At 41.9% G+C, this 13,780-nt stretch overlaps 1 protein-coding gene across 1 annotated transcript in view; it reads left to right on the top strand.

The window, feature by feature from the left end:
- The window catches only part of CCNYL1 (cyclin Y like 1), a 32,476-nt gene extending 18,696 nt beyond the window's left edge, over positions 1–13,780 (top strand). The window contains exons 5-10 of the mRNA XM_083402182.1: positions 160–195; positions 1,754–1,805; positions 2,494–2,613; positions 4,736–4,902; positions 9,222–9,384; positions 11,781–13,780. Coding sequence (XP_083258308.1) covers positions 160–195; positions 1,754–1,805; positions 2,494–2,613; positions 4,736–4,902; positions 9,222–9,384; positions 11,781–11,897 — 655 coding nt within the window. The 3' untranslated portion in view covers positions 11,898–13,780. The remainder of the gene's footprint in view (positions 1–159; positions 196–1,753; positions 1,806–2,493; positions 2,614–4,735; positions 4,903–9,221; positions 9,385–11,780) is intronic.

The raw sequence follows: 13,780 nt of genomic DNA, 5'->3' as shown, positions 1-13,780 counted from the left end.
GTATATCTTTAAATGAGTTCAGTTGAAAAAGAGGAAGAAGCAAAAGTTTCTAATGTGGTTTTTGTCATAAAATCTGTTTTTGTCTCTAACAGCAATCTTGTACCAAAATTAAACTTGCAGAACCACTAACAGTGAAATGACTTTTCTCTCTCCTCACAGTGTTACATTAGCAATATACTATCACATAAAGAACAGGTGAGCACCACTTAAAACTCTTGTTTTGCAAGTCATTGCATTGATGATGACTACAGCTAGCCGTTGGTTACTGAAGTAGCTGTAGCTTGTGTGTTTTATTAATTGGGGCTCTCATGTTGGAGAGGCAATGCTGTTAAGAATCAAAAATTTGTTGCGTGAATATGAAATAGCAAGACTTTAAAATGGCAGGTATTAGCTACATTTTTCATACCTAAGAAATTGCCCTGTAAAGAGCCCTGGGGAATTGAGAGAGAGAAATAAATGCACACACAAACTTACCAAATTAAGGTCTTGGAAACAAAAATCAAAGTGCAACAGATGCGAGTTTTGCATTCAGTAACTTGATTTTTATGCCACCTTCTGTGCATAATGACTTCATAGATAGGGCTGGGTTGCAAATGCGTGCTCCTTGTCTCCCCACTTTCTATGGCTGATGATGAGCTACTTCCCTGCAGGAGATTAATGTTAAATATAGCTCTCTGGGGATGAAGAGAGTCTCTTTGAAGACAGGAGCCACAGTAACAGTCATAACACAAGCTTTGTATGGGCTTCTTTGAGGTTTTGCATCCCTTGCAATATATGCATATTGCAATTTACGGCTATGGGCTCAAAATGTGTTTGCAGGAGAAAGGTGTCTTTGCTCCATATGGTTTCTTTAGCACCCCAGGTTGTAACTAGAGTTGTCGAATGGAAGTCTTCTTATGCAAGGTGTCCATTGCCCAATTTCCACTTAGTCCTCCTTTGCACTCCAACCCTTGGTACCACATCCCACCCCATTCAGGAGAGTCCTCCGATTTTTCTGGGGGCACAGGAGGCTATAGCGAGGAAGAGATAGGAAAGTTGTGTTCTACTCACACTACTCAAGATCCAGCCACTGGATCCATACACAAACACACACCCTTCTGACCATATGCTTACTATTACTTATTTGCCCAGACATCTTGTCTCACCTTAATGCAAGTGCTTGCTAAAAACTTCAAATTTGGCTCATGCTGAGTATCTTGGCATTGAAAACAAGCCTACAAAAGTTATTGATTTAGGGGTGTTGGTTGGTTGGGTGTAGATGTTTGCTTGTTTTGTTTGATGACATTGCCAGTTTTGTTCCGTGAAAGGGGTATATTGTGGTTCCCAGGACAGTTTCTTAGATTTCCAACAACTGCAAAGCATACTGTAATGCTGCTGTTAAAAGTTTATTACAATCATACCGTGGTTGCCAAATGCCTTGGAACTCATACATATTGGCTCCCGGACAAACGAAAGCCGTGTCTTGGTTTTCAAACAGTTCCGGAAGTCGAATGGACTCCCAGAACGCATTCTGTTCGAGAACCAAGGTACGACTGTATATAGTTTTATAGCATTTTTGAGTTAGCATTTAGAAGTGCACAACACGGAGGAGAGAGAGCGGGCAAAGGAGATAAAGAACAGGGCATTGCCATATTACCAATTACATGGGTAGTCCTCCTCAGCCTATGATGTATTAAAATGCTTCTTAAAGGAATGCAGATGCTTTCAAAAAAGCTTTACTAACAGCAGTAACATACATTCTCCTGTGTTGCAGGGATTCTGATAGATCACTGGATATTTTTGATGAGAAATCACATCCACTCACGGTAAATTTGATTACCTTAGTTTGACTTGATTTCTTGAGTGCATCCCATATGAACAGGAATAAACCCTGATACCTAGGAAACTGGTGTCTATTTCAGCTTGCTTATAAGGAAAGCCAGATTTTCAGGAAAATAAGAGAGATTTCTTGTCTCTTAGCTTCTGTGCAAAGAAACATTTGAGTCTATACAAAACTAGATTGCTATTTGGCTTCTTATACTTTAAAAAGTGATGCTGCGGAGTGTAATCCCTGGCCAGTTGGTCCCATTCTACATTCTGGCTGTGGTGCAAGACAGCTGATACAGGTTTTGTTTTGTTGGAAGAGCAGTGATGGACTTCTATAGCGTTGAGCTGGAATCCAAAGAGGGGCATTTATGAAAAATATTTACCCATGCTCATGAGTCAGTTTCTCCCTTCTGGTGGTAGCTTCTTGAGTCCCCATAGAATATACTTCTAGATTGTGTCCTCTATTTTTGAGAGCAGCTAGGGAGCTCCAGTAGGAAGAGGCCTTTAAGGAACTCCTGTGAGCACTCAGCCATTTGGATTCCAGCCTTTGTATATAACCCACTGACCTATTCATGCAGGATATTTTCACAGTACTAACAGCATGATCCTGTGCATGTTTGCTCAGAAATAAGTCCTGCTGTGTTCAGCTTAACTTTTGAATTACTTCTGAACTGTGTCCTGTTTCAGCGTGAAGAGGTTCCAGATGACTACTTTAAACATGACCCTGATCACAAGCACATCTATCGCTTTGTACGTACCCTGTTTAGTGCAGCGCAGCTGACGGCCGAATGTGCAATAGTGACACTGGTAAGCCTTGGTGGTAAGCCCTGTTACCATCATCTTGCATTTAAATTTTTTTTAATCAGGTTTTGTGAGTTAGATTCATAAGAGTCATAGGACTGTAGAGTAGGAAGGGACCCAAAGGGCATTCAAACCCAACTCCCTGCAATGCAAGAATCCGAGATGGAATTAAGTATGTCTCACGTAATGGCTCCTTGTCATTTTTACCTTGCAGCAGTCAGAACTTGATACAAGAATTGCACTAGGTTGATTGCAGCAGTGTCAATAAGCTTGCACCTAAGCTGCCTGTTTGATAACTGTTAGACAAATCCATTGCAGAGGTGGGGGGGCCTATTGCCTTCCAGGTGATGTTGGACTTTGACTCCCTACATCCCTGTCCATTCGGCATGCCAGTGGGAATTGGAGTCCAATCACATGTGAGGCTCCTTGATTCCCCCATCCCTTCAGTTCTCTTGTGCTGCAGAAATAGAGGGTAAATGCATTGGGCTACATCTTCTGAATTTGGAATACTTGTGCAGGTAAGTAGCTGTCCTGTAGCCAGTAAGTCTGTCATGACTCGGAACTGAGGCCCTGTTTCAGTGTAAGATTTGCCTCCTCTGCTGTGTTTTTGGAATGATTCCTGTGAAGGCCTGCAGGTGAAAAATTCCACACGACCTTCAGGAATCTTTCAGTAAACTAGAACTGCCAGAAATGGAATATTCTGCTTCCAGTGCTTTTCTGTATTGAAACAATTCCTGACAGCACTACGGATGTGTAAGACTCTAGGAATTCTTCTGAAAGCATTCTGTCATGTAAGAAAGCAACCCTTAAAAAATTTGGTCACTTAAACATTAAAAAGTACTTCTGCCACTAGTTGGCACTGTTTCACCATGGAAAGGAGCAAAAGTTTTCAGTCAGTTGGGAGTTACCTTTCTCCCCTTCTGTACATGATCTTGAAGCTGAAAATATGGCAGTGCTGTGTGGTTGCTTGATTCTAATGTATTTTAGCTAATGGAGTTCATTTTAAATTGGTGAATAAAACGTATATGTAGATGTGTATCTTGAATGTACAGTGAGTGCAAACACACATGAATAGGGAGCATCTCGGTAATGAAGTTTGCAGCGATGTTGAGTAGTTTTGATTAGTCTTGTTAATGGGCCAAAGTGGAAAATTTAAAGTTAGATTGTGTTAAGATAAATTATAGAACAAAAAATTGAGAAAGATGGAAAGGATTTGCTGAAATAGCTAATTGAACTAGAACACAAAAAAGGGAGGTGTGAGGAGGTCGATGAAACAAGTAAATGAAAGGTAAAGATATGGAAATATCGGATGTGTTTTTAAATGTTTTTGTTTTTCTTGCTGTTTTGATGTATTGTCTTTTTTTTTGTTTTTGTTTTTATTTTTGATGTATTGTTTGTTAATTTTTTTATTGTTTTTTCTTTTCCTTTTTTTCTGTAACTATTAAACTTCTAATAACTTTTTTTTTAAAAAAAAGAGTAGTTTTGATTAGTCTTGGTTAAGAAAAATACGAATTCTTAAAACGTGCAGTACTTTTTTTATTCATCTTCACTTGACAATGCCCACCCTTCATAGTGAGTGCATTATGTTTGGTCTGCTTGAAAACAAAAACATTTCTGGTGATGTAGATGGAAGAAGTTGCAGGAAATCAGACTAAAACTACTGCTTCAGGTGTTTGACTACATCATAGATTTTACTTGATTGAAACATTTACTGTGCATGCCTTATTAGCCCTGTTCTGGTGTCCTTTGCTCCCGTGTTGAACAACGTAGAAGCAAGGATCAAGATCACGCCAAGTAGCCCTGCCCTGGGTTTTGTGTGTTTCTGCTTTGACGGCTTTGTGCTCAGTGCAAACATCAGTAGCAAGGGGAACCTCACACATATAACCCCGAACTGTTATAGATTCTGAGGAAGCCTTCTCACGTGCTAGCATAGTTGTGAAACCTCTTTGCTACAGATGTTAATGCTGTGTGCATGGACATCAGAGGAGACAGGCACAGTGTTGGGGGCAAAGGGCTAATCTAAGCAGCCCCACTTCTCATTTCCATGTTGCTCAATATGGGAGCAAAGAACACCCAAAGAGGGCTCTTGGGTCATTACAATCTTAAGAACAGTTTTCTTCATCTGCAGGTTTACTTGGAAAGGCTCTTAACCTATGCAGAGATTGACATTTGCCCAAGTAACTGGAAGAGAATAGTTCTAGGTGCTATTCTGCTAGCTTCTAAGGTGTGGGATGATCAGGCCGTGTGGAATGTGGATTACTGCCAAATACTGAAGGATATTACAGTTGAAGACATGTAAGTTGCAAGCTTTAGTTAAATTTGCTCATCTGTGTCTTAGCCCAGATAGTTTGAAAACACACCTTAACTCCATGATATATTTAGTATGTAATATGCCTTCAACTAATTCAAATCAGGTTTTGAATGGTGTGCACGTGACTTCTTGTGGTTTTCTTTGTGTAACAGTAGTTCGTGAGTACAATTTTTATCAGACCCTGTAAGTTGCAATGAGCAGTTTGACCCGGTCCTAGTAATATGGTGCTTGTTCTTTAACACTTTTTGCGGGGGGGGGGGGGAGGAGGGAGACACAAATCCAAACTTGTTTGGTTTTCACTTTAATAGAGCTCTGGTCTTGGAAAAAATGTGAGAACGTCTGCTTGCTATTCACTAATCTAAGCTGAACAGTGTGGGATTTCAGTGGTCTTGTTTATCAGAATGAGCCACTGGTACATAGTGTTGGGGAGGATTCGGTGTTCGTGGTGCATGTTGGCACCAATGACATGGGCAAATGACATCCTGGAAGCTAAATTTAAGTTGCTAGGTTGGATGCTGATAGTCTGGACCTCCTTTGGCATCCAAGGGTCCAACCATCTCCCTAGACTGTTTCCTGCTACTGATACATTTAAAGATTTTTTTCTTGTTGGTCTTAATGTTTTCAGCCATGTGTTCCTCAAATTTTTTTTTAAAAATTCCTTACTGTCTGCTTGCATTTGGGGGAGAAGGGTTCGTGTTCCATTTTGTTTCCTTCATTTGGACAAGGCTTCAGTTTTTTGATGGAAGCCTCCTTGCCTCCAATAGCCTCTGTGACCCTTGCTTGTTAAACAGAACTGGCCATGATGGACCAGGAATGAGACCTTCACAATAGATAGCTCAATGAAGATGTTGCAGCAGCCATGAAAAAGGCAAATTCCCTGCTAGGGATCATTAGGAAAGGAACTGAAAATAAAGCTGAGGATATCATAACACCACTATAGAAATCTGTGGTGCGACTGCATTTAGAATACTTTGTACAGTTCTTCTCACCTCATATCAAAAAGGATATTGTGTAGTTGGAAAAGGTTGAAATGAGGGCCTCCAAAATGATCAAGGGGATGTGAAGAAAGGTTGCAGTGGATTAAGATTTTTTTTTTTGTTTAGAGAGAGGCCTGGTAATAGGTGACATGGTAGAACTTTATAAAATTATGTGTGGCATGGAGAAAGTTCCCCTACCCCCCACCCATAACACCAGAACTTTTGGACATCCAGTGGCACTGAATGTTGGAAGGTACAGAACAAATTTTTTAAAGTCCTTCTTCATGCAGAACTGTGAAACCCACTTCCGCAGTGACGGCCACCAGCCTGGATGGCTTTAGAAGAGGATTAGACAAATTCCTGGAAGAGAGGGCTGCTGATGTGCTCAGATGCTGCTTGCAGGTTTCCCACACGCATCTGTGAGAACAGAATGTTAGACTAGATGGGCTATTGGCTTGATCCACAAGGCTCCTCTTAGGGTCTTAAAGAGCCTCATGCTCAAGACTGTCCCCCAGCTCCTCCAGTGCAGCAGCTGAATTTTGCTTCCATTATAGATTAAGCACAGCTTGTTGTGTTGTCCAAACCTTGGCAAATTGTGGTCAACCTTAACTATGGCTTCTTAAAACAATCCAGGTTCAAACTTTTTGTTGATCTTAAAATGGAAGTAGAAACTTCTGCATCCTTTGTGACTGCAGCACCATATTCACTTAGCTATGGTTTAGCGTTATTGTGTTGTGTCTGAAATTAATTCTCAAACTTGTAAAAACAGAACACAAAATATTCAGAGGTGATCCCCAAAGTGAAATGTATTTTTGCTTTTTAAAAAACTGTTTTTTACCTTGTACTTGTAAATGTTAACTCTGAATCTTGAGACAAGCATCTAGGAAGGAGTTGTTCAGCCGCAGCAAGTTGCCCTTTTTCTAGAGCGTGCATTGAGAAGCATGACTTTTAATTTGTGAGAAGATGCTTAATGGAAAAGAGAAGTGTTATAGGCAGATGAGGGAGTTAATTGGGTTTCTTAAAAGATCTGCCTCTTAGTTTAGGGGGGGGGGGGAGATGTATAAAGCTGGCCAACAGAATAATGCATCAGAATTTTCCTTGCACTGCACTTCTGATTCTGTAACAAGAAATCTGAAATGAGGAAAAAGGAAAATGTTGTTTGCTGAAACCCTTTGCCATATAAATAGCTGCTTTAATGGAGTGTCTTAATAAGAGTGGGAAAAACCTCTAGCCATGCAGCTGCTAATCCTGTAGATTACAGTGTGCATAAAAGAGGGGACATGCTGTTCATTCTTGGGCTACATGTGATAGTAAATAAAGCAACACAAACACATGGGGCCTTTTTGCCTTTCCTAGCTTCTAAACCCTTATTAATAGACTTGTTAATCCGGCAAAGTATTGTAATTTTTACACAATTAAAATGTATTAGCGAGCTCTGTACAAAAGGGGCAAATGAAGCCCTGATCAGCTGATCATCCCAACATTATCTGATTTACATTTCTATAAGCTTTATGACCATATGAGCAGGAAATTAATTCTGGCAGGGGGCTTAATGGTCCTCCTGTCCATCCTGCTCGAAGCTGAGCACACAAAGCTCCTATTCTCATTGAGACTTGCCATCTAGATGATACATTCCTCTTTGTTTTCTGTCTCTTCAACTAAAATGCCAATATAAAAAAGAACGATACTTCTCCTCATCTCCCCCCACCCTGCAAATCTTTGTGAGTGAGGAAGAGTTAACGAGAAACTCAAAATTTGACATGCAATTGTGAGTTATGCAGCTCCCGTTTTCTTATGGGGAAAGCTCTGTTGTCTGGGGTCGATAGGCAGCTTTTGATTTGCTCTGAGTTAATGGGGGTGGGGTTTTTGTTTTTGTTTTAACCAGTTTTGCTTGAAACTGGTTTAGATATGGTGATAAATATGGGCTGTCTGGGCTGGCGGCAGTGTCATAAGGCAGCAACTGTTGTCACTGGGTTGTGCCTCTGGGCCTGAAGTTTCGCCTCTCCTCTCCTTTCTACACCTTTGCCTTGCGCTTCCCATCATCTCTTGGACCTCTGTGGGGAGTACCAGCATATTTCATTCTACTCTGCATGCTCAGAAGTACTAGAAAGCCCAGTGCTTTGTTCTGGTTTCTTACACAGCAGCAAACACTTTGGGCGTAGCTTTGTCGGTCACATGAAAATCAGCCCTTGTTAATGTTGACATTTCATGTGTTCGGGTTTGAAGACATTTCTTCCCATCCTTGTGGCTATGCTAATTTGGGCTAGGGGATTATTCTAGATTTCATTAGGAGATGAGCAAATGAGTTTAGTGTGCTAATAGGGTCTTAACACTCTACTGTATTTTAAATGTAAATGCATAATAGTGGAAAACGCACACAATTCTACTGCTTTTGAATTGGCAAAAAAAAAATAGGCACATTCAAATAAATGCAACATTGTAAATCTGTATTCGACTGAAAGTAGAACCATGCCTTTTGACGTTTGGACCGATGGAGAGATTGCAACGTATCAACTCATAGTGAGATTCTGTTTGGGATATGAAGCAAGTATTACTTTTGAGACCCGTTGCCGGTTCTGATTTTTTGCAAGTACTCTTCTAACCATTCTGAAGAGCTGCTGCCCCGCACCTGAATCCATAGGATAGATTTCAGTAAAATAGCATGTAAGGCAGCCTTTAAAGAATTCCTCCTCCTGTCTTGTGCTGATATATATCCTCCCGGGAGTCTCGGGGCGAAGAACTCCTTCGCCTACCTAATGCTGCTTGCTTGCTTATTTATTTATTGCTGGAGATGAATCCATGTTGCCTCAAGAGGCTTTTTACTCCCAGATAATAGCAGCAGCAGCTCTTCAGAGATCCATTTGTTGCCGTGGTGATATGCCTACTTCTTTTGTTGGTCCGACTCTACTTCAACAAACCCCCTTCCTGTTATCAACCTGGTGAAAATGTCTGCAAGTTCTTCAGAGCTAATCAACAGCACACATCATTCTTTTCATCTGATAACTATAGCGCAGGGTCTTGTAAGAATGAGAATGGAGTATGAATTGTGTACAGCTGTGCTAATGGAACTCTAAAGGACAGCGCTTCTAAGTCAGCAAAGTGAGTGCATGACAGAACATAACCTTTTTCTCCCGAGCTGGAGGTCCCAGAATTCAAATTGCATCTAACATGAGCACATTCACTTTGTCCCATTAAAAAAAATAAAAATGCTTCAGATGCAATCAACATTCATTTTCGGGGAGCGGGGGGAATGTTGCTTGCAACACTGAATAATATTAAGGTGCTTATTTTGTCTGTTTCTGTGAACCCCTTTCCTTTTACCCTAGGAATGAAATGGAAAGACACTTCTTGGAGCTACTGCAGTTCAATATCAATGTTCCTGCCAGTGTTTACGCCAAATACTACTTTGACCTTCGCTCCTTAGCAGATGACAACAACCTGAACTTTCTGCTGGAGCCCCTTAGTAAAGAGCGAGCACAGAAACTAGAGGTAATGGTCCGAGACCTGGTGTGCTGGGTACTTGGTTTACGTAACAACAGCTTCTGTCCCTTCTTAATCACATTAGTGTGGCTTGCTAAGCTTTTTTGGTTTTGTTTCGTTGGGGGGTTTAACCTCTTAGTTGCAGGAATCCTTCTTTTTAAAGGTAATCCTTTCTTAGGAGAAGAGTCAGAAAGAATGGAAATGTGAAGAAACCAGACAGAGTTAAGACAATTATGACTCTGTGTACTGACTGACACATTCTGTTCATAATCGTATATTACTACATACAGTCTTTAAAAAAAGGTAAAGGGACCCCTGACCATTAGGTCAAGTCGTGACCGACTCTGGGGTTCCGGCGCTCAACTCGCTTTATTGGCCGAGGGAGCCGGCGTACAGCTTCCGGGTCATGTGGCCAGCATGACTAAGCTGCTTCTGGCGAACCAGAGCAGCGCACGGAAACGCCGTTTACCTTCCCGCTGGAGTGGTGCCTATTTATCTACTTGCACTTTGACGTGCTTTCAAACTGCTAGGTTGGCAGGAGCAGGGACCGAGCAATGGGAGCTCACCCCGTCGCAGGGATTCGAACTGCCGACCTTCTGATTGGCAAGTCCTAGGCTCTGTGGTTTAACCCACAGTGCCACCCGCGTCCCGTTTACATACAGTCTTTAAGGTGTCACTAATGATACCTGAAGAAAGCATGGCAGAGCCTCTTCTTGATTCCTTCACTTTGTTAACTTAGGGAAGAAAAGGACACGTGAATTACATTAACTCACACCCACCTGCAGGTTCCATATGTCACAGTCCATATGATGAACATGTGTGTGTGTGTGTGTGTGCATACGTCCAGTCTCAATGCATGTCTGACGTAAGTCCCACTGGGTTCTGTTGGGTTTATTTCCTGGTAAGTGGATATAGGATTGCAGTCTCGGTGAACTTTGGTTATCTGCTTCCAAAAGGTGACTTGGCTTTGAGCCTCCAAGAAGAAAGGGTCAACCTGTTGGAATAATTTCTGTGTTCCCTTATACTTGTTCCTGTTGCTATACATCTCTCTCTCTCTCTCTCTCTCTCTCTCTCTCTCTCTCAGCTGTTTCACTTATTGTGAGAAAAAATATATAATTCCGTCCTAGAAAGACATGCATGAATTGTAAGGACTGAAGTGTGCAGTCCAAGTGTTTTTTCTCAGCTGCAATTATACAAATTGAATGTGGTGCAGTGGTTATGCTAAGGCTCAGGACACCTTGGTTATGTGGGGCATATCTGACTCCTCCTACCTGGATGGCTCTCTGTGCAAACAGTGTGCGTAATAATCTTCAGTTGGAGGGAAAGAGGAGATCCCTTCACATATCCAGGACAATGTGAGCCAGTTTGGAAGTCAAATAGAAGTTCTGGTGGAGTGGTGTGGCTTCTCATATCAGGATATATGTTATCAAAACAAGAAGCTGAAAGGTGTTGAACATCGTCCCTGCCAACATAGCTGAATGCCTGTTGCTTCTCCTGAAGTTGTGAAAAAGCAATTGTCCCTTCAGATATGTAATGAACTTGGCAAGACAGACTGAACTACAGTGCTGCTTTGGGTGCTAAAAATCACCTATACAGATTAAGCAAATGTTTCAAAGGGAGTCTGGGTATTGGTTCAAATATACTAAGCAAATGAAGCTTTACTTGGAAGTACAGTGGTGCCCCACAAGACGAATGCCTCGCAAGACGGAAAACCCGCAAGACAAAAGGGTTTTCCGTCTGCAGAGGCGCTTCGCAAGACGAATTTCCTTATGGGCTTGCTTCGCAAGACGAAAAATGACGAAAAAAAAATCGAATTTTTTTTTTTGCTCCAAAACCCCTTATTCTGAATCGCTAAGCTGCTAAAAGCATTTTAGCAGCAAAACCGCTAATCCCCCCCCAAAAAAAGCCATTTTTAGCCCTTTTTCAGCCAATAGCGCTAATAGCGCTACTCCGTCAATGGGCTTGCTTCGCAAGACAAAAAAACCGCAAGACGAAAAGACTCCCGGAACGGATTCTTTTCGTCTTGCGAGGCACCACTGTATATTGAATGTGCAGCCCTCTAAAGGGACAGTGAAGTTATTTGCTGAAAAGGAGTGTCTGAAATCTTCACCAAACGCAATTAAAGTGTCCATTTTCAGGCAGGTGTGGGATGCCTTTAGATGCTGCTGCTTAAAAAATGTTTCCGTTTGAGAATTGAAAAACCTAGTTAGTAAATTGGCCTGGAGCCTGCAGAAGAAGCATTCAGATCAATATGATCCTAGGTTTGTCTTTGGGTTTTATCCCCTGCTACTTCTGAATCAGTAAAGTGAGAGGTGATACAATTAAACAATGCTGAGATGGGTTGCCTGAGATTCCTGGTTCTCATCCTACGGAGCTCATATTTCTGGCTTGAACATGTTTTCTAGGCTATCTCCAGGCTGTGCGAGGACAAATACAAAGATTTGTCAAAAGCTGCTATGAGACGATCATTCAGTGCTGATAACTTAGTTGGGATCCGCCGTACTAACGCCATCCTCTCGTGAGCAAGATGGAAAGCTGCGATCTTGTGGCGCCAGGATTCCTATCGGCCGGAGATCCCACCTCCACTCCAGGCTCACAAGTCAACAGCGATGGCCTCTTCCAGCCAGCGGACGGGGTGAGCACAGCAAGCCAAGGGAGCCCAGAGCCAGAGGAGCATGATTCCAGGTGGAGGGGGGGAGAGATGGAACCTCTTTCAAATGGGCACACTCCATTAAAAATCAAGAGGTTCAAAAACTTTTGAGTCTTCCCCCCTTTTCTCCTCACTGTCCCTCCCCCCAAAAAAAAAACCCCCCCACAGATGTTTGCTTACTGTGTAGGCCTATAGCTGTGAACTATGTGAGTTTTTAATAATGACTAGTTTTACATTTTAGAATTTGAACATTAACACGACAGTAGTCGCGACGTTCTTCCCCCTCTCAGTCCTCCAGGACCAGACTACGGTTGCCTTTCAGTGCAGTGTTAAATGCTAACACAGTATAAAACCAGTCTGGGACTAATGCCACGGCATTGACCAGTGAAGGGTTCTTCCCTCCCTCCCCTCACCACACGTTTACTAGCAAGACTCTCGATTCCTACACTGGAGTTCAGTCAAAAGACCAAGGAGCTGTTGAGCAGCAAGCTGTGCTAACTGTTTAAATGCAAAACCCGACACTGGAGATGGTCAAGGGACTGGAAACCATTGGGGGCAGGAGCAGAGAAATGGTCTTCTGTGTTCACTGATTTGAAAGCCAGTTGGTCAGGGTCCATTTCTTGTCAACTATGGTGCTTCTCACGTTCTTATACTTCTAGTTGAGCCCTGGGAGAGACGCAGTCTGCATAATACACTTTCTTTTGCCTGAAGCGCTGAATAGAGCTGCATTGAAAGCTTAGCCTGAACAAATGTACTGACTTGGCGATGAACAGACAATAAGGCTGCTCTGCTAAACTCTTCCACTACAAACAATGGATATGGAGCAAGGTTTGCTTTGGTCCCGTGCTGCCAAAAAGCTTTAAATTCACAATGGAGAACTGTTTTGAAGGTGCTGGACGTGTTGATGAGGGAGGTATGATGATCTTCAGTTCATATCATTACTCTTTTGAAAACACTTTTCCCCCCTTTTAAAACCCAGTATATAATGTTCCTTGCTCTGGAAGTGAACTTCTAAACATTGGCTTTTTGTGTAAATTAATTTTGCTTGTCCAGAATGGGAATTTGGGGTGAATCAAGTTTTCTGCTCCTAAAAGTAGGACGCAACCTGGATTACAAACCTGGATTACACTCCAAGTCAAATGATCTAAACAGTTTATACATTGAAAGCAGTCCCTATTGCAATCTGGTACCTTTTGCTATTACTTAATATCCAGCCCAACTTGCTTCTTGAATTGTCAGTGGCACTTGGACTGTTAGGCCCCATCTGCATTTAAAGCAGTATCACACCACTTTAAACTGCCATCATTTCCCCCAAAGACTTCTGGGAAGTGTGGTTTGTTAAGAGTGCTGAGATTCATTAGTAGACCCCTTTTCTCCCTACAGAGCTACAATTCTCAGAGTGGTTTAGCAAGCAATCCCTCTTTCCAGGGACCTCTGGGAATTGTAGCTCCTTGAAGAAAATAAGGGTCTTCTAACAACATTCAGCACCTTAAGAAACTACAGTTCTCAGCATTCTTCGGGGGATGCCATGACTGTTTAAAGTGGTAGGAAACTGTTTTAAATGCAAAGTGCAGATGGAGCCAAAGTCTCATGCTGTATTTTAACCTACCAGCTCTAGGCAGGCATTCTACAGAGTCTGTGATTTCAGGTATTAATCACAATTCAGTTTTGAAACAAATGCTACATCTTCAGGTGGCTTTCCTTTCTCATGTTTGTATTAAAAGAGAAGCTAATAATAAACTCTATTTTAATTAA

The sequence above is a fragment of the Podarcis tiliguerta genome (genome assembly GCF_965153285.1).
Source record: "Podarcis tiliguerta genome assembly, chromosome: 1".
In the NCBI taxonomy this organism is placed as follows: domain Eukaryota; kingdom Metazoa; phylum Chordata; class Lepidosauria; order Squamata; family Lacertidae; genus Podarcis; species Podarcis tiliguerta.
This window is presented reverse-complemented; position numbering and strand designations above follow the sequence as displayed.